The sequence below is a fragment of the Necator americanus genome, chromosome IV (genome assembly GCF_031761385.1).
Source record: "Necator americanus strain Aroian chromosome IV, whole genome shotgun sequence".
NCBI classification, from domain to species: Eukaryota; Metazoa; Nematoda; class Chromadorea; order Rhabditida; family Ancylostomatidae; genus Necator; species Necator americanus.
Genome location: NC_087374.1, coordinates 36,841,440 through 36,868,546, shown reverse-complemented (window position 1 = coordinate 36,868,546; position 27,107 = coordinate 36,841,440). Strand labels below are relative to the sequence as shown.

The window sequence follows — 27,107 nt, the reverse complement described above, 5'->3', positions numbered from 1 at the left end:
CGCAAAATATCGTTGGCAAAGAGTTGAAAGATTTGTAGTGCTACAAATATTTTGTTTGTATGTGCTGGTTTTACAGTGATGTTGATTCTACACATTAAAAAACTGTTAAAAAATAATTTCTCTTCATGGTGCTGGAGAAGGGTTCAACACAACAAAGAGTAGTCATTTTGTGAACTGCGATCGGGATATTTCTAATGTAATCCAATCAAAAACTAAAAAAAACACCTTCTTATTGCCTGGATCACTCATCCTTTACTCATCAAATTCTGGCTTACGACTCCATGTGTTACCGTTTTCCGACCTTCACCCTCCAGTTGCTGTATTTCCTTTTGAAAAACACAAACCGTATAAAAAATCTTCAAAGCTGAAACTTCCATAGAAGTAATTAAATCTACTACTGTGTATCATTTAAGTATAGCTGAAACGCAATGAAATAAACTAACTCTATGATTATATTTTTAATTAATCAACATATCAGCATCATTAGTTCTATTAAACGACAAACTAGTGCATTTTTGAATATTTAAGCAGCAGAGTCAGCCAATAGACCGGCTGAAAATCCCTTCGATTCTCTCTATCGCTTTTAATTAAAACTTAAATTTTGAATTTATGCATTTATTCGATGGTCTTTCACAATTTCCATACATTTTTATACTCATTCCGAAGAGTATCGCCAAATGGTCGCCGTAGCATTCCAGAGGAAGGACAACACTTCTCTTATCTGGCGGCAGACCTCCCCGTACAGTTCCTATAAATGCGTCGCAACACCTCCGTCCACGCTAGTAATGGCGGCACTTCGATTCTTCACTTTCTTCACAGTACTACTCACAACTGCGTACACCTATCAATGTTATAGTGGTAAGAAATTACGCCAGGAATAACTTTTGTGACCGTTGAATCCATAGCTTTTGAATCTATTTAGATCAAACTAATGGAACAAAGCCGAATGCGACTTCAGATTGTGATGATAATAGTAGTCCTTTCTGCATAAAGTAGGTTCGTTTCCTGATATTACATTTATATTACTATTAATAAAATCATTCTATTCACTACACTATAAATATGTCTAAATTGGCGCGGTAACGCAGAGACGGATGCGTTGCGCTGCCATCACCTTTTCGACGGGGACAAAATCAAAATAGGATGATTCCAAGCGTAAATGAAACAAACTGACGACGATGGCAGGACGATGCTCTAAAATGGGGTGATTCTAATAATGAAAAGATCTCGTTTAGGACGGTGGCTACCCAAAGCGGGAAGCAAAAAGCATTTTACGACTGCGCTGACGATACTCAGTGCTGGGTACGTTGGATATTGAGATTATTTTGACAGCCGTTTATTCTGCCAATCCATAGAAACCGATAGCCAGATCTTTCCAGGCCGAAGGGTGCAATTACCCGTTTAAGGGTGCAGTAGTGTGCTGCTGCGCCGGAAATCTGTGCAACTCATCGCCAACGTTCAATTTGATACGAGCAATGATTCCTATAGCTATTATAAAGTTTTTCGGCCTATAACATATGTTTTATTACTTTCTCTGATATGTATTCTGCCTGAAGTGGCATTTTGGAGCTGAATGTTTTTGTGGTGATAAACAGCTTTAACTGTTTTGGATTTTTCTGCATTATATCGATCGATATCTGGTGATTTGCCTGATTTGTGTCATATCCATTCTTTTAGAGTGGTATAAATGTGACACTTATACACTTAAATTTGATTGAATTTTAAAAAATTATTTATGTAGCGCATGCAGTTCTTCTTTCTTGCCAAGCACTAAGACACCTAACTATGTTTCCAATTGAAATCGGACGTGAAAGTCAGCCACAAGCTTTGAAGCATATATTTATTACAAAATTACTGTACAATAGAGAGATTTACCACTCAACCTATGCTGATATTCCGCAACGCTTGAATAGTGAGTTGCGTTGAGCTGCTGTTGTAGTGCAGATAAGGATGCGTTCGATCGTCTGGATTTAACGATCCCAAAACAACAATAACACAAAGAAATAGTATAAACGACACCCAAGTGCCCAACAACCATAGTTTCTTTCGTCGCATCACACAATCGCAGAAATTTTTCGATTTTTGATAGGTGATCGCCGGGATACTGTAACGGTAAACGGAAACGCGATCTGCGGACAGATGCCGCCATTTCACGCGACGCACTCGGTGTGTGGATTTGAGGTGATTCTCGAGAGTTTTGATGGAGATCACGGTGAACTGAAAGAGAGAAAATGTTTGTTTACTCTACAAAAATACTATCTTTCAAACTAAGAACCTTAAAAATTACCTTATTGGTTTTCTGATCCTTTATCCACATAAAGTATTGATTTTCCTGACGAGGAGAATTTTCCAGGAATTTCTTCAGTACGTGTCTATTTTTCTCGCCAAGAGAAGCAATAAATACGTCAGCTTGTGCACCAACAGGTTGTTCACATATCTTGAAAAAAAAGAAGAACTTGTTTACGGACATCTACCGTGGAGAATAAGACGGAAATGGTTCCTGTGCTTACCGTCGATGGTCCCGGATCTTCGCCATATATGGAGAAGATTGATGGAGCGGGAGAAGCACGATCGGCTACAAAGGAAAATTTAACAGAAATTATTACAAGGAATCCAATAATGATTGTCGATTGACAATAATAGATTGATTGATTGATTATTTTGTGTTTGTATAAACACTCTTGTAAAAACAACCCTAAACCCAATTAATGCAGTTTCAGACATCAAAATCAAATTTTTACTTCTATGATCATTAATTGACAGATTAGGTCCCAGGTGGAGCGAGCAGGTGGAACATGGATTATGAGAACCATTACTCGTGTTCTTACTCTCATTATGTTTCTAAAACTGGCGAGTTCCCTGATAAGAAACATTTCTACGTCATTTTCTTGGAAGAGCAAATATGCTTCAGAAACACTCTGCAAAGTGTTCAATGTAAAAGTTTCCTCGAGGTGGAACGATGGATTCGCATTTTTCAATTTCGTATAAAAATAGTTTCACAGAAATCTTTGTTCTTCTTACAGTAATTCCAAGTCGAAGCAGAAGGAGAAAGAAATGAAATCCAAGATCATTCGCACTTTTTCTGGCTGATTTTATCTGATATTCTTTAGATAGTTACTTAATTTCATTCTAGATCCCGAAAGATAAACAAAATTCCATCTTAATGGATTTTTGTCAACGCCAGACGTAGTGTTTTGGTGCGCATCATGGCGATATGTGGTGACGTCGCTAAAAAATTGGCATTGCTCAATTTGCGTTATTTCATTAGTAAATTCAATTATTCAATAAAAATTAGTTTGTCAGCAAAAATCACGACAAGTTAGATCATTTTAAGTGCATGAGTTATCTTTTAATAAAAATTTAAATTCACCTGAAGTTCCCTCTTCGTCTTCCTCTTGTTTATTGCCTTCGGTGCTCAGCGCGGCGAATCCAAATGTAATCTGAGGCTTCTCGGTCTCCCTTCGGTCTCTAAAGAAGGAAGTTTTAGAAGCGCTTTCCGCTAAAAAAACATTTCTGGATTGCTGCGCACACATTAATTCAATTAAACAAAGAGTTCATCCCAATTTTTTTCACCAGAGAGGTTCTGCGTTCGTAAGATTATACAGCTAAAGCCCGTGATTTCTAATCAAACAAAGAGGTCAGCATAGACAATGGTACCAAGGTCCCCTGATTCCGTAAGTAGCACTACCCCTTGAGAGATTGAGAAAAAAAAGGAGGAAAGGATTAAAAAAGGAAATAAGTATTGTTTAAAGCACAAATAAACTTAAAACCGGAAACCTTTAGTCAAGAAATTAAAATAAAAATTTATATAATTCTATTATTTCTATTTATTTAATTTATTTTTGAATCTGGATCTAATTTATCTAAAAATCTAAAAGGCAAGCTTTGTGGTTTTTTTCTTGAATCGTCAAACTCTTCAATTTCAGTTTCTTTAACCGAAATAAAATCAAAATAAACTATTTTACTGAACTTCTAAATAGGAAGAGAGTGCCATGAGTCTTGTCATGTGTTTATCAAGCAGAGTTCAGCTCCTAGTACCATTTTCAAAAGAAGAGAATTTCTACGGCAAACAGATTGGCTTTTTGCGTCATTTTTGTGAAATTTTCGACTAATTCAATACGAAAAGATGTGGATACGAATGGAAAAAAACGGTGAAGTCATCATAACCCATAAGATTAATATTTACTTTCGATAATGATTTTGCAAAAGCATTTGATGACCGCAAGAATAACGCTAGAGGCTGCTGTAAGATGGTTTGAGATGTTTTTTTTTGAGAATTTTTTTTTGATGGGATTGTCCTCACAAAAAGTATAAAAGATTTTTTATTTTGTAAATATAAGTGAGTATACTGCTCTTTTTCTTCTGTAATAACTGTGAGCACCGAATCCTTGAACATGGATGCACTTAGTACGATGAGCCCCTTAGATCAGCGAAGTGGTGAATATTGAAAGTAAAACGAATCATTGACATAGGTCCCAGGGATCCGGAAAAATCCCCAATCGCGTTCGTATCCGTTGACTGTTTTCGCGGATGGGAATTTCACTCGCTCACTTTATTTACGGAATTCTACTCGACAACCAATGATAAATGTCATGTCAACTTAGGCATGCAACTAAGACCCACGGACTAAACTAGAGGCGTGGGAAAATAATATAATAATACAGTTTGAGCCAATATAGTTTTAGAGTTAGAAATGAGTGTTCAAGAAAATTCTAGAAGGAATTTTGCGAGTGTCATTCACCACACTGTGTGAGGAAAATAACAGAGGTAATCCTGGAAAGGAGAGGAATGAACAACATTGTCCGGAAACATTAGGGTTCATGTGAGAGGTCACTCAGTTCCAGGTTTATGTCATTTCCTTTCGATTATGGTGTATTATGTGTAGTTATGAGAATTGAAAGTTTTTTTTTTTATTAGAGTGGTACTTCCAAACTTGTAAAAACCTCCATAAAAAAAAGAAATCTATCCCACTTAGAAAAATAGAGGATCAAGAAAAAGTATCGATGACGATTGTTACGGATCGGGATCTCGCAGTGTCCAGAACCGAAGTACAAAGTAAGGAAAATGTAAGAAATAAGGCAATGCGAGCATTTGAAGGGAACGGTGCTCGTGAATATTGTACTGTCAACGAATACAGAGCACTAATGATGTTTATAGTAAAATTTTTGCGAGTCCAGAAAATCCCGAACGAACCTGAAGCTCTCATACGGCCGTATCGTTACACGTCGTTCGGACGCCTGTCTTGGTACACTGAATCGTTTGTTAAAATCCCGTTTTGGAGCAGGTATCACTGGTGGGAGTTCGCCAGCGTTCGGAGCCAGACCGACGGTCATTCTGGAAGAGAATTACTCAAAATTCTTGATTAAAACCAGTCGAACGAAGGTCGAACGGCAAAACATGTTGATTTTTTCAATGGAAAGAAGTGGCCACAACAAATAAGTGGGAGCTAGAGAGTGAACAATTTCAATAAATCCGACAAAATTCAATCCATGTCAAATCTTCCAACTTTTACTATATTTTTATTATGACCTAGTAAGAAAATAATGTTAGTTGACGAGTAAATGCACATCTGTAGGGAAGAGAGGACAGAAATTGAGGTAAAGAATAAGGTTTATGGTTATAATATATGGTTGCACAAGAATTGCTAATAATTAACAGAAATATTTTTCTGAACAAAGAAAAACGTAATAAAGGGTATTAGAGAATCTCTCATCGATTACGGTACACATTTAATGATAGATCCGAGCGGAGAGAACTACTGTTTCGGGCGAAATTTCTCAATAAATGCTTTTTATTTGGTTAGAATCAGTATTGAGACGTTTCGGTGTGAGATGGATTCATTGGAGGAGGAGTTTAAACTAAATTGATGCGAAATTAAAACGCACTGATAGTCTAAAATTGACGTTTTAAAAACGAGTTATTAGTGAAACTTGCAAAATAGCTTGTGACATTACCTGAACCGAATGCAAAGATGTCTTTTTCATCAGAAAAAGTTGTCGAGAACTGAGAGAAGAGGAAAAAATAAAGATAAAAACGGAGAAAAGAACGAAAACGTAAGTTTCAGAGTCCGTAGTAGGAACGTTTCGTTGATCTGACCTTGTAGTTCCATTGAAAATAGGATACGAGCGACCATATGAGCATCATCTAGCCCCTAAGCGACATTAAGAGCCTAAGGACCTTAGTAGACTTCGAGCCGTTTGGAAGTAACTTATCATGGACTCAAAAAAACCAGTCTATTTGTATTTGAACGCTTTAGTGCTGAAGTACGATTCACAGAAAATATGGATCCCATTTCTATGTTTCCAGATTTTCCTCATGACAAGCTACAGTACTACTCATTATTGAAACATTCAATTTTGCCCGGAAACATACACATACCTCTAAGTGTAAACTTATAAGCGTCAAGTGCCTTATTTAGAGAATTTACATCCTTTTGATCTACAATCAATACAGTCAAAAGTCCATTTTTTACAAATATTTACTTCTGACCTAAACATGTTGTAAATAATGTCCAAAACAAAGTGAGGCATGAAAGAGAAGGAAGGCAAATAATATCATTAAAAGAGATTTTTTCCACTGAGAGCAAAGGAATGGGGTTTTAAATTAAATTAATGATAACAATTACACCAGATGGCTGAAGTAAAAGAATGAAAAGTCACAATAGAAAAGGATCTTTTTAAAAAAATCTGGCAAAAATATTTTAATTTGTAAATAGGGGGAAAATGTTCGAAAAATATTATAAACAGTATATTTTTATCGGAGAGAAAAATATACTGTTTATAATATTTTTTTCTTTTTTGTTTTTGAGATTTTTTTCCTTTGTTCATTTCACAAAAATTACATAAGCGCTTCCTAAATGTGGAGAAAAACTTGGAAGTTTTTCATAAATTGAAGTGGTTTTGAAATTTGGTTTTGAAAAAAAAAGAAAAATTCATTTTCGTGTTATTAAAATAAATTGGCATAGTGAATATATAGTGAGTTTGTAAAAATGTTAGTTAGTAAAAAACTATATAAGCAGAGAGCCGAGCATACAAGTCTGATTGCTACCTGCTCGTGCTTATACTGAATGCAATCAGGCATTCAAGTATTCGTTGTGGGCACGTGAGAGGAATTTAACTTTCACAGTTATATGGCAGGATTTATCCAGAAATTCTGGAAAAGGTGCCGTTATCCACTTACACTGCCAATGCTTAGCTAAAATAGGTTAAACACCTAGAGGGAGCGTTGAATAGCTTGTAAAAATCTTAATACAAAAAAAATTTTTGAAATAAATCCATATTGGGTAACATCCAACAAAACCGTGATAATTAATCGTGATAAACGGACGGAAATAATTGTGATTTACAAAAATACATGCAACGTCCTGAAACGAAAGAAGCTCCACACTTCTATTGATCCATGCTGCAGGTTTTCATCCTACGGAAAGTTTTTTAGGTGATCTCGCTTGGTAGCGACACAACAGCTAACCATTACCTCATACGTCATACCTCATACCTCATTCATATCGCTACACGGCTCTTATATTTACTTTGTAATCACTTCCCTTAAAATGGAGAATACCAAGAAATTAAGGTTGTTAGGATTTCTCCACGAATAGATAGGTTTAACGAGTATAGTTCACGACTCACTTTGAATCTCTTCATGCTTTTCTTCGTAATTCCTCGTAATTATCCAGAAAAACAACGTGAAAAGCCCCGTCGCAACGACTTCCCTCCTACGTGGCACCTAAAAACGTGTCACGTCTGCGAAAGCAGGCAGCCTAGTAGGCGGTAGGCGAGCACGAGAGAAATGGTTCCGTTGCGCCAAAGTGTCGACCTGAGGTTACATACTCGTGTAACTCGATTTCGATAGGGAATTAACGCAAGACGCTAACTGTCGTAGCATATGGATCAGTGAGGAAGGGATGGATGGATCCTTTGCAAACTCTTTCTTTCTTTCTTTCTGTAGATCGAGAAAGTTCGGGAAGAGCAATGTTTAAGGACACGACATGCTTCCTACGAAAATCCAAGCAACTGCCAATGTCTGGGAATAGTACCAATCCGCCGGTGGCATCGTTTTTGATTTTCGCTGCTGTCACATCGAGTTAGTATGATCTAACAACCTAGTCGCAAATATAAATAATTTTAATAATATAATTTTGTGAGAACGGAACGCATGGTATTAATAAATTTGCAACTTTACGATGAGAAGGATCAGAAAAAAGAGGAAAGAGAAATGAAGTGAGATATTTTGTCCTTGAATCTGAAATAAAACGGATAAAACAAACAAAGGCGACCAAAGAGAAAAAATGTTGAAAAGTCTCGAACTGGGCAACTATTTTAAGCCTATATTTCCGCATTCTACTTGAAGAATTCCCACAGGTAAGGGAAGGATTAATAAAGAAAGTGCATCCTGGCTAATTACTTCTTCCAAAGAGCTGCATAAAGAACTCGTTCCTAACTCTAAATCCTCTCTCAAAGTTGCTAACCGATGCAGAACACTAGGGTTCTATAAAAACTAAAGCAATTAAGTTTTATAAAGTTTTAAAGATGGCATATCACGGAATTGAGGGTGTTGGAGTCTCTCCACGAGTAGATACATAGGATCACAAGATTCTAGCCATCGCGCTTAATTACATAGTACTATTATGCTTAATTCCTTCTGATTATGTATCTAGATAAACGACGTGGAAAGGCACTGTTCTAACGATTTTCTTCCTACGAAGCACCTAAAACATGTCACTTCCGTTAGCGTAATAATCACAGTTAGATGAAGACAATTCATAGGCTGTTGATGCTTTCTCTCGTGCTCTCCTACTGATCCCTGCCATGAGGCTGCCTTCCTTCGCAAACGGGACACGTTTTTAGGGGCCTCGTAGGAGAGAAGTCGATGCGGGCCTTTCACGTTGTTTTTCTGGATAATTACGAGGAATTGAACGTGAGGGGACTCGAAGTGAGTCGTGAGCTATACTCGATAAACCTATCTATTCGTGGAGAGATCCCAACAACCTTAATTTCTTGGCATTCTCCCTTTTAAGGGAAATGATCACAAAGTAAACATAAGAGACGTGCAGCGATATGAATGAGGTATGAGGTAATGGTTAGCTGCTATGTCGCTACAAAGCGAGTTCACCTGAAAAAAACTTTCCATAGGATGAAAACCTGCAGCATGAATCGATAGAAGTGTGGAGCTTCTTTCATTTCAGGAAGTTGCGTTGCATTTTTGTAAATCACAATTAACAAAAAAAAACACATTGTTTTTTCGCAAATGTAGCAAATGACGAGAAAAAAATCGGTTGAGAAAAAAAGCGGACGTTAGCTGAGCATTGTTATTAACGGGATTAATAAGTCCGTTGGGGATTTGCACAATTTGCAGTAACCGTGAAGAGACGAAAACAAAATCAACGACGTGGATGCAATTCTGAGGCGTAAAGAGCAGTACAGCATCTTTTTAATGACTTAATGCTCCAAGCAAAAACGAAAATGTAATTAAATGAAACGAATAAACTTCAAATGTCACCGAAGGATTTGACGTAGATAGAAATTTTCTTCTGAAAAATAGCTTCTGACTAAGAGAAGAACCCGATTCTAAAGCAAAACGTGAGTGAGATTTTCCAAGTCCTTGAATGAAAGAGGGTGTAAACTATCGAGGATGCATAAAATTGAATGAAAAATATTTCTGAGGTAATAATCTCAATAACTCAGCTAAGAAAAATTTTCATTTCACTCATCACACGTATTTTTCTCGGCGAAAGCTAATCTAAAGAATTTAGTAAAAGAATTTACGTTCTACTCTCTGGAAATCTACTGATATCGTGATCGAATCACAAATCTGATAGGAGTAGCAAGAAAGTACCGAGTTCTCCGAGCTCCCCTTCTGAACCAATCAAGATTTTTTTTAACGTATTTTTCATATTTTTTCATATTTCAAAATCACTTTACTCGCTATCCTCGAAAAGTTTTAGTGAAAAATCACATTACAAATCTATCGTCAAGTAAAATTTTCACAAAAAACTTGTACCTGAAGTCCTTATTTTTTTTCTGACATGAATGTAAATTTAAAAAAAAAATAGACCCTCTTCAAAAGATCACATTAGTGTTTGATTGTAATACGACTTAGCTTGATTATAGAAGAATAATGTGTTGAAGAATTTTTTTTCTCAAACTTTACTCTCGTGTTTATCCTTTTCGATCAAATTCTGATGATTTTTTTTATTCAGGAGATGAAGACAAACTGCAAACACATTGTATTAGGAATACGGTAGCGGAAAGAGAGCAGGCTCAATTTTCATATTGTGGATGCATAAATAAAATATAAAGTTTTGCACTTGTGCAGCTGACGCATTAAAGTACCACGGTTGTTGCAATTAATAGAACTCTTTGTTGTTTGATAAACGTGCATGAGGACGTGCTCGAAAATCATTTCTTTTTTTTCAGGTAACATTTCTTATTTTTCCTCCCTTTTCCTATTTTTTAAAGCTCTTATCGCGGCTTACCATAGGAAAAGACTTGGGAAGCAGCATCTAAATGACGATATGAATGTGAAAATAAAAATGTTTAGTGCATTTTAATTGTTTCTGGAGTCCTTCATTATTATTTTCCTGAAAGATAGAAGTATTATCGTACAAGAGAATGATACAAGTACAGAACAATTTAATTATTGATGTAATTTAGAACAATTGGATTTTCCCCCCAGGTATAAAATATGCTGCCGAATGTCGTCAAAGCTATATTCACACACAGCGAAAAAATAGAAGAAGAGTATGAAAAATTTTGTAAGGGAGGTAAATTGATGACGGAGACTTCTATCGGTTCCCCCCGGGGAAGGGATTAATGAGATTCTGTGACGGTTGTTATGACTTGTACATAGCTGTAAGTGGAGCTCAGCTCTTGTGTGTCTAACGTAATAAAATCAAAGATGAAGTGCCGTTAATTATGCAATTCGAAAATAATTTAAATTTTCAGCGAGGAGTCTGTAAGAGAGGAATGGTGAGGATAATTTAAAGATCAAGAACTCAGGAAAACGTGAAATTGAAGGAAATTACTACTGTCCGGCAGCTGTCTCCATCCACATCATCAAGAGGTATTTTTGAAATGAAAAAGTTCTAAGCACGTCTCAAGATAATTACCTTCTGAAAAAAAGTTTTCTTGCATATTTCTCTGCTAAGAATATGCAGATTAATGTGTTTGGCCTTACGTACAAACGGCTTTTTTTGTTTTTGGTAAATGGATCTATGTGACGCATATCCAGCCTTATCCAGAGTTTTTCATGTTTTTGCCGAAGCTTAGCTCTTACAAGCAGTGTCGCGCAGTATTATTTATTTACATCAAAAAATAAAGAAACTTCTAGTTTTTTCCTATATATTATCTATCTTAAGCAGACAATTTTTTTATTTAAAAAATTCAAGAAACTTCTTTCCTTCAATAAGCCACATTTTTTTCCCAATAAACTCCGTTCTAGAATCGATATTTTAAAGGAAAAACAAAAGAAAACTGAATAAGTTACTGAACCAGTGGCGAATCCGAGAAAACTATGTTCCTCCTCAATTTCTCACTTTATTTTATTTATTTATTACGGTCAAAGGAGTGCCAAGAGTAAGGGGCAAGGAATGAATACAAATAATAAATCGAAAATTTTACAATTTTTTATTTTATTTACAATATTTTAAAAACTTAAATTTTGTAGAGCGGTTTAATTCCTATCAGTGAGAAATTTAAGTACATGCAGATGTTTAAAGAGCAGATTCCTGAAAAAATATGGAAATATTGGCATAAACGGAGATTGGAACACTCATGGATGACGTGCGATCGGCAAACTGCAACTGATCTTATTTCATTGAGGAAACCGCTATGTGCACTGGATTTGCAATGCATCAGATGCGTTGAAGGTTGGCTTGGGCATAAAAATAGAGCAGTTTATTTTACAACAGTGCAAAAAAGTAAAAATTTTTTTTTTTGATATGAACAAAACAGTTTGTATGGAAGGCACAGACTTATTCGACTGCAAAACACCAACCGAATGAATTTGTGAATTTCTGGATGGTAGGAACAGTTGATGTTCGAGACGTTATACTCCTATTTGACAACAATACACGTACTTTTGTACTTGAGGTAAAGGGAATTTTCCCTCAAAGAATGTTTGGAGGAGAAAAAGGGAACTGGGAAAATATGTGAACAGCAGAAGTTGAATTACATACAAAACTAACAGCTATTGATGTTTGTTGATCAGAAGAAAGGAGTTTTTCTCCAGAAAAAAAATTCACCAGATTAGTTGGGAAGAAGCTGAGCATATAAATGAAGTAAGTAATGGTTAGGAAAAGAATGCATCCAAGGCTGTAGTGATGACTGCATCAAACATCACAAACATGTTTTCGCTAAGAAGATTTAAAGAAGTCGAAAGTTCCAGCAACTTCCAGAATCGTATATGTGTTGTCACGGATAGTCGTAGAGAAAATTTTAAAGCACAGAATTCTCTTGCAAAATGCTTATTGCACTGGAATGAAATTCTCCAGGGTGGAAGTTTTCTCATGCCTTGCCCTCCAACCCTAGATTAAATTAAAATGAGAAGAGAAGGCCCAAGTCGATAAAATGCCATTGATGACAACCTTAATGAAAGTTATTCTGAGCGGAATTCCCGGATAAAAGTGAACACGTCAAAGTTTTCCAGCTTTCTTTGCCCGAAACGTGTTCCATTCATTCAAAGAGAAGGAGGAAAATACGATTGCTTTTTTTTTTAATCATTTGGAAAAATGAAGTGTTCTCAAAATCAGCTAGAAAAAAAACTAGAAGAATGACGACAGATATTCTTCTCCGAGCATGAGCTTGCGTAGGTTGCTTCCGCATCCAGCAACAATTCTGGATGAAATGAGTGCATCGTAAACATTTCCGTTAAAGTTCATGGCATAGGAAGGTCAAAGAATGGCGGAGGAGGTCAAGAACGCAGAACACGTGAAAGGAAAACCGAGCTCAGATATGCAAAAAGTTTTGAGGACAACAAGCGACAAAAAAAACAAAATATAAACTTGAGGACTATTCATGTGTGGAACAAAAATGATAATGGCGAGTGACTAAAAAAGATGAAGAACAAAAAAGCGGCTAATAGAGAGGATAAGAGGTGTAAATGAGGAACGAGAGAGAAGACAGTTGCGAAAGAAGTGGGGATGAAGTGTTAGATAGAATCAAAAGTTAAAGAAAGAAGGCAGAGGATAAGGAAAAGAGAAAACAACTTAAAAGACAGAGAGAAGAGAGATCATTAGTTGGGGAAAAGGAGAAAAATTGTATAGAATATTTATAAACTATAGAGAACAGAAAACTGAGATTCACGAATGCATCAGGTATAGAAAATCTCCAAAAATGTCCTTTTTCCTGATTTTTATAAACAGAGTGTGGTTCGAAGCTATGTATGATAAAGAGAAGATTTCTATTTTAGTTTTTCTTTGTTTTAATTTTTTTTTATTTTAGTTTGAGGAATAATTGTTGGAATGATTAAGAATAATTTTTGGATATTTGATGCTTTTACATGCTGTTGGAATTGAAAAGGATACTGGATTAGAGTAAATATTTTCCTTTAAAAAATATAGAACAGCCCATTACAACGAGAGGACGGGTGTAGCGCAGTCGGTTAGAGGTCCGTTGTAGCCACACGGTCGAGGGTTTGAAACCGCTCTAGTGCTCACCCTGCCTTCCATCCCTACGTGGTCGATAAATTGGTACCAGACTTGTTTGGGAGGATAAAAACACTGATTTGATCATCGGCTGGTCCCCGCAACTCATTGTATAGGCGGACATGCGTTCCGAAGCCCTCAACGATTACGAATTCCAGAAAAACGCGTTGGCGGGTCCCAAGTGGATTGATACGTGAGCAACTTTGGCCCTCCTTTCACCTCCTTTGTCGCCGTACGTGCGACATTGAAAATATATACCACAAATCCGCTGTCGCCGTAGCGGCGACACGCTTGTTTACCTTATTTCAGCACCTTAAGATAAAGAAAATAAAATTCGCTTAACAAAAAGCTTCATATATTGCGAGGAGGAAAGAAATGAGACTGCGTCATGTGTTGAAAGAGACAAAAAATAGAAAAACGACGCGATATTTGAGAGTTTTGTGATATTTCCCTTGGGAAATAAAAAAAAAATCCTCGAATTCATATGGTTGACTGCTTCCAAAAATATCATCCTTTGAGAAATTTCCGAATATAAACAATTTCTTTCGCTGCTATCTTATAAACTACATGAGATAACCCATGACGGTGTTTACAACGAATAAATAGTGTTGGAATAGCTATATTTTCTGCTTTATAAAATATGACAAAAAAATAAGAAATAAATAGAATATGACTAGGATTAGGAAGGGAAAAGATTTTCATTTGTAATGAAAAATTCCTGGAGTTTTTGGTTTTCCGTGTACCTGACTAGGCTGGAGTGCAGAAGGTTAATAGAATGAGATAGATAGAAATATAAAATGAGAAATAACAAGGTAATTAAGGAGAATAAGAAAGAAGAGGAACGAAAGAAGGAAGTAGGACAGGTTAAACATGAGTAACGACTTGTTGTATTGAAAATACGAAGAAAACATTGTAAAAGGTGAAATTAGCTAAAATTAGATTCAGAACAAGGAGCGAAGGAAGAGGGAACACATGTAAATGCGCAAATTTGCACAAACATACATTCTGGTGAGCTCTGTTCCATCTTGTTTTTTTTTGTTGTTGTTGTTTTATGGGACACCTGCAGGTGTTTTCAATAAATAAATAAATAAATAAATAAATATACATAATTCCAATGAAAGAGGATGTAGAATGAGGTGAGAAAGACATACAAACGCGGCGAGACAGAGAAAGAAGAGAGAGAGAAAGAGAGAATAGAAGAGAAATTCTTTGCGATTTTCGCTATACGATTCCGATGGATGTGTTCTCGTTTGTTGTTGGCTGTTTGAAGCAATCCTTGTTAAATTAAATGGTATCGTTGAACGACAAGCGTTAGTCGAAAACAACAGACCAGTAGAGAAGCGATGAGAACTGCTGACGATTGCACTGAGTAGCAATAGTAGCAGAAGAAAACATGATGCCCAGTAACAACGAGAAAACACCGATGTGCCGATGAAAATATTACAGAAAAGTACAAATGATTTACCGTAATCGTCGTTTGCTATCCGGACAAGTCCTTGGTTGTTTTCTTCTTGGAAACCTGCGATTTTTTGTTTTAGTAAAGTTCCTTTCTTTTTTAAGTCTTATTTGAAGGCATGTCAGCTTACGTTTCAATATTTCAGCGAAACGCTCAGATAGTATTCACTCACATTTTTCTTTCTTTCCTTTCTTTCTTTTTTCTTCATATATTTTTTGTTCTAAACTTTAGTGCTAGTATGTAGCTCCTGTTGTTCCAGAAAAACTCAAAATATTGGAGTTGTCAACTGGAAACAAGGAGAGGTGAAATAAGTCACAAAATAAACTATATAGTTTTTGCAAAGAAAATAATTTAAAATAAGACAAATTCGCAGGTGAACATAAATTTTCTGCTTTTATGTAAAGATATCTACAACAAAAAAAAGTTAAACGAGATTTTAGATTTAGATTACATGGAAAAAAGCTGTAGTTTCGTTTTTTTTAATAGTTACCATTTCTAAGGTATATAGAAGAGCATTATCAATATAATGTATTATTTTCACGTTGTCACATCATTCCATCGAATAATACAGCGTCAGGGATTCAAGGAAAAGGTACTCTATAGTATAGGAATACAAAGTGTAATATGTGTATAGGCTATAGTTTGGCGATAAATTAATTCCTTTCTTATTACCTTATTAAGATAGAAAGATAAAGATATTCTCAGGAATTCTTCCTGTTCCTCGGATTTCTCACCTATGCCAAAAGTGCGATTGCAAAAAGCTCTTGATTTCAGTTAGATCGTGTCCAAAAATAGGGAATCCACAGAGATATGTTGCATAAAATAAGTTGTACATAGTTGGTGTCGATGACATCTAACCAAGAGACATCAAATCAGCCACTATTAACGTTTAAAATCTACTAAAATAATCTTATTGAAATGGCAACAAGCATGAGTCCTGGGACAAATGCCGAGATCATACGAAGAATCCGGGAAAATTCACCTGGTCCAAGAAACATCTGTCAACGTCTGAAAAGCCTTAATTGATTTTGGACGGTAGCGGAAACAACGCGGTGATTAATTTGAGAAGATCTGTTACTCCCTTAACTATTTTACTGGATTGACACACTAAACACCTCTATAAAGGAAAAAAAATGATGGGGATAGGATTGGACGATGAGCTTAAAGGACTGTAATGAAATCAGTAATGTGAGAGCGGATGCGGTGGAGGTGGATTCGGCGTAAAACCAAACAACAGGCGCACCAACGCTAACACTAATTATTTATCGAACACTAGGCGCTTGTACTGTTTTGATTTGGGAAAGTTCTCTTCTAGAAATACTGATTGATTGATCGATAATGATTTAGATGAGATAAAATCGTTATATGAATTGAAATCATCGCGGCAATTCCAGTCTCTTTTTTTCTGAAGGAAATTCCATCAAACTTCTCTTAGAAGAGAAAAGAAATAAAACTTATTGCCATAGAATACAGGATACTAATATAGTATATAGAATATAGCACTTTTTAAAAAACAACGATAAGGAGAAAAGGATTACGAAAAAGTTCAAACACAGTTTTAACTTTTTAAGGAATACGGTAGGAAATTGAACAAGAAAGATGGTTAATCCTGGTTTTTTTTCTTACTCACAGTTACAAATAGAATATACATCCAAAAAGCATGGGTGCTTGCGGACAGAGAATAAACAGAAATTATTGGGAAGTAATTCCTTAGCAACAAGTCGAAGTACATATTGATTTTAAAAGTAAACATAGACATTTTTCAGAGATCGTTTCATCGATTTTTGAGAAATAAAATTTAGAAAAAATCCGAGAACAGGGAAGGGAACATAAGAAAAATCCACAACGCACAGATGTAAAAATCCTGGGTAGAATTGAAAACAAAAAAAAATTGCCTTTTTTCTTGAAAAAAAAGAAATCTGCGTCTACCATTTAGCGCCAGCTTCTATGCAAACTTTGAAGCTGTTCCAATGTTCACCGAAAAACTAGCGTGAATTCAGCAATAATTAAAAATTCAAAAGAGAGATCTTCCTGAAAAGAACGGATGAAAACAAAATGGAAACCACTTGGTATAAGTGCAAGTTTTTTGAGAACACATCAAACGCTTTAAAAAAACTCATTTGCAACATTTATAAGATCAAGATTCTCTCGAATTTTCTCACATTCACGTGCTGGAAAGAAAAAAAAATTCTGCAACGAGATCATAGTTTTTGCAAATACAGTAACCTAATCCTTCGGAAAAGTAGCAAATTTTGCTCGATAGTGTCAAAATATGTACTGAAGTCGCTCAGATACGCAGATAACAACTTAGTGACCTTGGATTAAGGAAAATGGAAAACTAAAAACGAAGCTTAACATTTTTCTTTAAATTCTTTGAGAGAAGAAAAGGCAAATAAACTGTGGTGACGTCGAAAGCAGACGAAATCGAGGCAGAGAGACTAACTATTACAGAAGCAAGGAGCAATGAACACAAAACCAGAGTTTGGTCGCCAGATACTTGATAAAATAGGAAATAAAAAATAAATAGGATCGACGTCCTAAAATCCTGGGTGAAAAGTCGTTTTCGACAGAAAATGTGCTTCTGATAATCCATGTAGAAACTTAGAGAACTTAGAAAAAGAACAAAAAAAAAAAGGATAAAATGTGAATGCTGAAAAGAATAAGTTGATTTTCATAGGAGAGAAACAGGTCCAAGAAAAGAGCAACAGATTTTTTTAAGTACTGAAGTTTCAGAAACTTGCTAAAAAAAATTGTGTAACAATTGTAAATAGTAAACTGTAAAAATTTTCTTCCATGTCTTCATGTATGAACGACTTCCGATGAACCTCGGCCTTCGATAATGTTTCGGTAATGGGCCCAGAAGAAGAAAAAAAAACGTAGGACTTTCTTTGTTTGGCGGATAAGGTGTTTGATCGGATTAATCACGTTCGATTTCACCTTTTCCGGGCTCTGAAGAAGGCGATGTTCCCGAAACGGGAACAGCTACGAATAAAGGATTGTAACAACCTCGTGTCCGGCTCAATTAAATAAATTAATTATCTCCTATGTTTCTCCGGAAGAGGAAAGATCCAGAAAAAGAGAAACGCCGTACCAGCTTTTTGTGTACAGACGAATACGCTGAGGTCACAGCTCCATAAAAGAGGTGATGTGATCGAAATTTCGGCGCGGAAATTGCTAGAAATTCCAGAGAAAGAACTCACATCGGCAGATAATTAGGTTATTTTTGACTGAGTGCTCTTGAATCCTAGCGTTATTCCTGTACTTCGACTAAAAATTTTCGATGATAAGTCCGAAAAGCATGGGAATATTTTAGGAGTAATTTAATACTCAGAACATGCTTTGCTTCTGTACAAAAAACAAAATTCCATTAAATAAGCACGTAATGTGTGCAATGTCACGAATATGTAGATGTTTTTACGGAGAGCGTTAAGGACAATGATCCATTTGTGGGAATATGTAAGGCGTAAGACGTTAACTGCATTATTTAACTTCTGTACTGTAAAATAAAAAAATACTCCAGACTGTATAGCAAAAAATAAATAAAGAGCTCTTTTTCTTTCCATGAAATTCTCCGAACCGACTTTTTCATTCTTCACACTGAAAAGTACAGATGGACTTTGACTATCGCAGTCACATGAACTATTTACGTCACTTACTTTAGGGATAAACGGATCCAGAATTGATTTGGAGATCGAATTCGACGTAATGTGTACTATTATACGCTAACTTAGCTAGTTTGGATACTAATAAAATTCCGTTAAGAACGTGTGAGCTCCAAAATGAACAGACTAGGCGGAGCTTCATCCAAGAACGAGTCTCAGAAGACTTGCCTGAGGAATTCAAGGAAAGGGCAGACCCTAACCTTGGTATCGCTTGAACAGTGCGCATCAATGTTTTTGGGCCCTAAAAAATTTTTATTTTATAGTTTCTTAACGGGACGCAGCTGGAAAGATAAGGTTATTTTATAGATGTGTGTAATTCTTGAATTTCAGAAGAAGAGCGAGAACGACAGAGTTGGAGAATTGAAAATTTCCAAGAATCAGGAAAAATTCAACCTGGAAGTTAGTCATTGATCCAATAGTGAACGACGGATAATGATTTAATTATGATAACCCACACTGTTTAACGTTCAAAAATTTTGAAATTATCCCAATTTCCCTCAAAGTTTCCTGTTCAAATGTCGTTAATAAAGGAGTCACCGGGGACTGCTCCTCTAGTAACTCGCCATCGTGATATCCAGTGGAAATTAGGGAGATGGAAGGACGGATAAGAATACCAGTTCTGATCGAGGCCCTGTAGACGCTTCAGTTTCGAATGAAGATGAAGAACTAAGAAAACAGTCTGATTTTATCTATAGACAGAAATAAAACTTTTTTTGAGGAAGAATGAGGAAAGCAAAAGTGGTCTAGTACTAGTACTTCATGACGCAAATGTGGTAGTTCTGAATACTGTCAAAGAGGATCCAGAAATGCACATAAATGAACGAAAAAGAGTGGTAGAAAAAGAAATATTTAGTGGTTGGAAATGAAGTGAAAAAGGAGGAATGGGAGCGGAAAGTAAGAAACACGACGGCAGAATTAAACATAAAGCAACGAGCGAGAAGATAATATCTGATGGTTAACGGAGCGTGCAGTGGACTGGGGGAAAAAGTTTAAGAAAAAACAGGAGAGAGGATGATAGATGGAAAAAGGAGATAAAGATATGGGAACAGCCTCGTGAAAAGGGGGATGGACAGCGGGGAAAATATATGTGAGAAAAAACAAGGAAAAGATCTATGTGCTGAATGAAGCAAATGAAAATTTGCGCATCTTACCTCCTTACGACCGTAGAGGGTAGTAGAATTTTTTTTTGACCTATGAGAGAAAAGGATGACAAAATACAATAGCGTATATTGATGGGAGCAGAGAAAGTCATAGAAAGAAAGTTAAAATCCGAAAGGAAAGAATGTATGGAAATGATACACAATTCATTAGAATGGGACAAATTTTCTGGAAGTGGAGACGTTGGAAATGCATCGTTACAACGCCAAAAGCCTATTCTGAGAATTTCTGCGGATTATTTTTATTATCTTTATATTGTCATTATTTATTATTATTATTATTATTATTATTATTATTATTATTATTATTATTATTATTATTATTATTATTATTATTATTATTTATTACTACTATTCTAGTTATTATTATTACAATTATTTTAGTTATTATTATTATTGTACTATTATTATTACCATTATTATTATTTTAATTATTATTACTAATATTATTATTATCAATATTACCATTGTTATTGTTATTTTAATTGTTATTATTATTATTATTATTATTATTATTATTATTATTATTATTATTATTATTATTATTATTATCATTATTATTATTATTATTATTATTGTTATTATTATTATTATTATTACGTGATTAGTCAGATGTTCAAATAGCATCGAATTGTGTAGTATGGGAAATATACTGCGAAAATTCCTGACATTTCAGGAAGTGTTACAGTACGGATGTGAATACGATCCAAACGACTAGAAACTCTCATAATGGCGTACCCATCGTATAAAACGTCAGACAGCGCACGAAAATCACACAAACACGGACACGACGGGAAATTTCTCCACGAAAACTGGTCCCCCTTTGGTACATACATACGTTCCGTTTATGATCCATATCAAATAATGCAAAGAATGTGGATCCAGAAAATAATGTGAAACAAGAGGAAGAGGACTTTTTCACAGGAATAGTGGAACAATTAGGATGTTATGAAAAACAGAATCGCTGCCAGCAATAGCAATTATCTATGCATCGCAGATCCAGAAAATTCGGTGACGATAAAGGGAAAAAGTGTATTTTCAACAAAATTGCTAATTTAATACATGCCCTTCTTACGGGAATAAAAACAACCGACAATAATTTTTGAAATAGTAGAATCGACAAAAAAAAAACAAGATTTTTTATACTAATAGACTTTTTTATACTTAAAGAATGTATGAGCACGCAGAGTAGATAAAAATAAGTAAGTTAAATAGTTTGCTTTCAAAGAAAGCGAGAAAAAAACATCTGGTAAAAAAAAGGGAAGAGAAGAAGAAAAGCACTTTCTCTAGCGATAAAAATAATTCTACACAAATGAGAATCTTACGAAGGAACATTTTCACACCGTAACCAGAGAAGTTCCATAAAAAAAGTATTACACCACAATTTGTGTACTACGGGATGTTAGAAATATTTGGATCCTATTACAGTAATCAAATAAAACAAGCGTCAGACTCCATAGAAGGGGAGAAAAACTCGGGAAATATGACCATACGAACGTTCGTACACACCGTGTATATATGTACTAATATATTTGTGCACTTTCGACCAAATCACTTAAGGTGACGTTAACAAACGCTAAATTTTTTGACTTTGTAACTGTTTTAAAATGCTAACTTCAATTAAGTAAATAAATCATGGAAACAACAAAGATGGGATGCATTATTATCCAGGTATTCCTGTTTTTCTCTAAGAAAAAGTTGAAGAAAAGAAAGAAGACCTCACATTACTGTAAGCTACATACATAGGAGGAACTACATACTTCAGTTTTTATGTGCAGCGATTTTTAACACATTCTGAAGTGATATTAGAAACTTTTAAATTGCAATTAAATTAATCAATTCAAAAATCAAATCAGTTAAAGATTTAAAGAAATTTCTCTCTATGAGGAGGTAGGGAGCCTCAAGTCTCAGCTGCCCGAGTAAACGAACTCATTTTCTTCAAAAGGTCTCATAGCAGAAGACACATGATCACCGCAAAAATGACGGTTATCGGAAATCGGAAATAAACTAGAAGAGGAAAAATCAGAGGAGTAAATTCAAACGTGTCCAAGAAACAGGGAAAAAGGTTTTAAAACCTAATAGAAAATAATAAATAAATAAATAAATATGATAAGTAACAAATAACGAGAAATAAGAAGGATAAAAATAAATCCAATCCAACAAATCACTTCATTCCTTGAGCTTGATGGAGTTATCAGAAAATAAGTAATAGAAATCGAAGAACTATCTTCATCAGCAGTCGACAATGAGGACATTTCTCGAAAAAACAAAGTGAATGAGAAGTAATTCCATATTTTCAGATTACAGAAATATTGCTATAATCTGGTCCATCTGGTCGAAAAATTACATCCAGTGAAATAAAAAACACAGAATATCTGTTTTCTTCGTAATGGGGCTGTTAAATCCTCTGACTGACTGCATTAATCGGTAACAGATGGTGAAATTACTGCTTTAAATCTTTGATGAGGACTGAGAACTAACAACCTCATAAAATTCTTATAAAAAAAAAGGTACAAGATAAATTACTATACAATTTAATGCATTACAGTAACCAAGATGAAGGCGTAAAATAACTGTAGCCTAAGAGGAAAATGTGTATGCGCTATAACTGAGTGATTTCCTCGGCCAAAGGAGTGTATATTCCTCTGAGGGAAGTAGCGACGGCAATCCCCAACACGACGATAATGGAATGTGACCCGTTTGCATCGCTGAATCTCTTGTTGCCGTTCCATTGAATCAAGATCGCATCCACAACAATCTGTAGCTCTATTTATCCAAGTAAACAAATACGGCATTATTTGTCTTTTAAGCGTTTTCTCCTTCTGTAATTAAGGAAGAAATTCCCACACGAGTTTTATTCATTTATTTTATTTTTTTCATTTATTTTTATTATTTATTTATTTATTTTTTATTCATTTATTCATACTTGCATTTCGTTCCACAAAAAAAAACGTTTCAAAGGAACAAGGAGTTGCAAACGGTGTGAATAGAATGAGTTTTTGATTCTCAAATATTTTCAAAACCTTACCCTATCGGATTTGTTATGAACGACAAAATCACAGGAACACAGGTGTTCAGCTTTGATTGAAGGGGTTTTTGAGCAGTTCTGGGGATCCCAGATGGTGCTGAATATGTTTTTGCCCCTAGGGTTGAGAACTATAGGTTTGTTTTACAGAACCCTGAGAGCTTACATCCCAGTTTCTCATGGTCACAACGCTCCATCCTGGCCTACGTCACCAAATTGCTTTTTTTTTTTGTAATCTGGCAGTGAAACCCGTGAAAAGAGTATTCCGGAGCAACTTATTTGGCTCCTTGTTCAGCAACCACTAAAAGCTGGAGCAATTTTCTCCCAACCATTCCTAGAACAACTTGTATTCTTTTAAATAACTGAATCCTTAGAGAAAATACGTCACAATGTCGGCTTCATATCGTTTTAGTGCCTTTCATATCACCTCATTCGCTACTAGATTTTGAGAAATGTAATTTTTTTCTGATCGACTGGCTTAGAAAAAAGTATTAGCTCTCCTATGAGGTAAAAATTGTATCCTGACCTATGCTGTGAGTTCTTAATCTTTGGTATATATTTACGCGTGATTATTTCGTAATTTTCCTTGCAGTCAATTATTCTTTTCCAGAAGTTCTTCTAATTTATTTTAATTGCACTCAGAACAGCGCTCCTTTTCAACCCCGGCTGCTTTCCTTGAGCACGGTTCTGCTCATCTCCCCTTTACTTCGGACACTCGAACTCAAGACTCACAGAAACGTAACGAACCGCTCCAAGAAAGAAAAGAAAAAGAGCAGCTGCGGAATGTTCCAAGTACCTCCCAAGCCTCGAGGCGTCCATTACCTCAAACCTCAAGAAATAATCCAGTTCATGTGGTTAATTTATGAGATAAAGGTGATTCTAGTGCAGAATATTAGATAACTGATCATGATAGAACGAAAAAAGGTCCTAAATGGAAATAGTCATTCCGGATTGAAAATAATAACAAGCGAGTCAAAAATCTGAGGCTTTGAGAATGAATTTAGAATATTAAAGGGAAAAAGACCTCAGGGGACTGAAAGGACAGTACATAGACAGTGCATAGAATAAAAAGACAGTACATAGAACAGAACATAGTACATAGAATGAAAGGAGGATAGGAAGGGCATGATGAAATTTTGTAGGAATCGAATGAACGAACGAAACGGTATGTATGTATTTGTTAGGAGCTATTTTTTCAAATATAATTACTATATTTATATTGGTTGCCGTATTTTGCCGTAATGCCATAGTTATATTATTATTATTATTATCATTATTATTATTATTATTATTATTATTATTATTATTATTATTATTATTATTATTATTATTATTATTATTATTATTATTATTATTATTTACAGTTGAAGCTTACCTAGCACAGGTGAAGAAAGTTATATTTCTGAAATAATTTCTGGAATTGTAGGAATAAATAAGAAGCACATAAAAATTATGCAAAAGAAACTTGTCGCAATTTTGTTGAACACTTATGGCTTAGTGTTATATGTACGAGGATTTACACACTTGAAAAAGATAAGGTAAAGGAAAAAAAATTAACTGAGATAGAAACAAGCCCTAGACGATCAAAAACCAGAGCTAGACCCAAATTAATATTAATCTAAAATTTATAAAATGTGCGTGATGGGAAAATATAAAATGTAAGATTTTAGTATTTGATCAAAATATTGCGATACGAATGGGGTCCGGTACAAATTCACATGTCGTCATCGACATGATCGTGCATAATTTCCTACCTATAATTCCGGTCCGTGGCACCAAAGCCGCAAAGTACAATCAAAATGTCACTCTTCACTATTTGAGGGCATTGACTAACTAAAACATCGTTTTTTTCGGTGAACAATTTGTTAAAGAAATAGAGGTCCCAAAACAATAAGATGGTTATGGGACAAATTCAAAATTTTACATGAATTACAGGTTGTGGTTTCAAACCACGATGAGGGCAGCAAATCCAATGTTCTTTCTGGTTGACATCCAATTAAAGATTACGAGCCACTTCGGTTTGAACTTTCACTTAGTCGAAAACTCGTAATATTATATAAAAATATAATTTATATTATATAATATAATATTTTCCGAGTAGAAGGTGTTTCTTGGTGCAGCTGAGCCTGCAAGAATCTCTGATGTCACCTTATCGCCTTTAATTCTTCTCACAGCCCTCAGCGTGATTGATCCTATTTGCACGCAGAAACTTCTGGAAAAAGAGATTTGTGGCAGAATTCCGTAATGAGAAAGTAAAAATGAAGAAGGGAAAGCTAGGCGAAAACATTAGAATTAAAAATGGGAAGAAGCCCTTGTTATGCTGAAAGTCTGTGCATTTCTATCTACCAATTACTCGACCTCAATAAAATGTTATCCATAAAAAGTAGAAGCACTAAAAACGAAATGAAACTTCTACTCGCAATTTTTCGCTACTCCAAAACATTTTAAACACAATGAGGGGTAGTTCCCGAAACGAATGAATCCACGAGTACATACAAATCACGAAAATAAGAAAGAAGTACGTATATTTGAGTCATCAGTGTGGCTTGTTTATCCAAGACGTGCAAACTTCTTGTTAGATTAACGACCTCTTCCTTGAGTACCTCAATTAGAGATCGAGTTAGGAATTCGTAGAAGAATGCGCAGACGAATTCAAATGAATACTCCTGGGAAAAGCTAAGAAAATCGCCCGTGTGTTACATGAATGTGAAGCGTTCATGTTGTTTTGGAAATGTTTTGGTCGTATCCCCTTAATTGAGGTTCGGTTCGTTAAGGCTTGCAGCATGTCCAGACTTAACCATTCTGTTTCCTGTTATTTGCAGCTCAGGATGGATAAATCAATAGGCGTTATCAGCCCTAAAATAAACTCAATAATGAGTGTCAATGTGCCTGGGAGGCCTTCCGGAGTTTCAGTTAATGTTGTGGAAGAAAAGTTGTAGCGGGTTAATATTTTATTTGCAGAAGGAAGATTTGGAAAAGAAAAGGTTTTATTAAAGAAATATACTCTGAAAGATAAAAATCTATGTCTAAAATGAGTTCCTAGCTAGAATCGCCTAAAATTTAGAAAAATACGGTGCTGAGGAAAGCTGATTTCAACAAACAGAATGAAATCAATTATGTATGGAAACAAAAATGAAGTTTTAAACGGAAAATAGTCCTCCAGAAAATATAGGATGACTCTTGAAAACCTCCTTGAAAACAAAAGCAGGAGAATTTTTTCCATTGGACTGGTTTTGAATGAGTTTTGGATTGATGGAGCCTATGTACATAAAATAATGCATCGTAGAAGACAACAGATCCTTAGATCTTACTCATAAAATTTTATGTGAAATTTTTAAGAAAACGAACAAAAAACGGCTTTCAAGAATCGAGGAGAGGAATTGGGAAGTGGTGTTTTGTTTACTTTTCTCCTTATTGCTACTGCGATCCAAGAATTACACCTGAGAAGAAGTGATTCTTTACTGATCTGTCCATCTAAGTTGAAAACAGCCAGGATTATCGAAGAAGACATTTCCCACCTTGCACATCCCCTCCCCACAAATAATATCCTAGCACTTCTACTTTGAAGAAAAAGTGCTAAAAAATAAAGAGCAAATTCTTAATAGTTGGAAAATATATCATATAAAAAATATACATCCACATATATATCTTACTAGATAGAAAAATCTTAGAAAGTGTATAAAAATGTGTGAAAAACAGTGTATCATATGAAAATCAGACGTATTACTGAGTAAAACGGATGTGTATCCGAGAATGCGGCAATATATCCGAACAGACCACGCCCATCTCGGATAAACAACTCTCATCCTCTTTAAAGGCATCACCCCACGAATCTGGAGTGGTACGGGTTTCCGGTGGAGTATTCGTATACGGGATCGTAGATTATGGAGAGGGTGTGATTCCGTCCATTTCTTCCTAATTGCCGTAAAAAACGGCCTGGAAGATACGGCGCGTGAAGAAGGCTGGCGCGCTCCAATCGAACTCGTTGTAGAAAGTAGCACGCCGGGACAGTCGAAGCCGCACCTTCTGGGCAGTTTTTTACGGCAATTAGGAAGAAATTAGCGGAATAATCCTCCTCTCTATAATCTACGATCCCGTATACGAATACTCCACCGGAAATCCGTACCACTCCAGATTCGTGGGGTGACGCCTTTAAAATAGCAGT

General features: G+C 35.4%; 3 protein-coding genes across 3 annotated transcripts; 1 reads left to right on the top strand and 2 right to left on the bottom strand.

Moving 5' to 3' along the window:
* Window positions 1-1,878: 1,878 nt before the first annotated feature.
* RB195_003858 (uncharacterized protein) lies at window positions 1,879-5,333 on the bottom strand (the record flags this gene model as incomplete). The annotated part of the gene is made up of 5 exons (XM_013442263.2): window positions 1,879-2,217; window positions 2,288-2,437; window positions 2,511-2,575; window positions 3,371-3,468; window positions 5,194-5,333. 5 exons carry the CDS (start codon window positions 5,331-5,333, stop codon window positions 1,879-1,881), a joined length of 792 nt encoding a protein of 263 aa, XP_013297717.2.
* A 17,186-nt stretch (window positions 5,334-22,519) lies between these two features.
* RB195_003857 (uncharacterized protein) lies at window positions 22,520-23,761 on the bottom strand (the record flags this gene model as incomplete). Its single annotated transcript, XM_064201695.1, has 2 exons — window positions 22,520-22,675; window positions 23,675-23,761. The coding sequence occupies 2 exons, from the start codon at window positions 23,759-23,761 to the stop codon at window positions 22,520-22,522; spliced, it is 243 nt and encodes an 80-aa protein (XP_064057576.1).
* A 306-nt stretch (window positions 23,762-24,067) lies between these two features.
* Window positions 24,068-24,353, top strand: RB195_003856 (uncharacterized protein; the record flags this gene model as incomplete). The annotated part of the gene is made up of 2 exons (XM_064201694.1): window positions 24,068-24,107; window positions 24,193-24,353. 2 exons carry the CDS (start codon window positions 24,068-24,070, stop codon window positions 24,351-24,353), a joined length of 201 nt encoding a protein of 66 aa, XP_064057575.1.
* Between the last annotated feature and the right edge of the window lie 2,754 nt (window positions 24,354-27,107).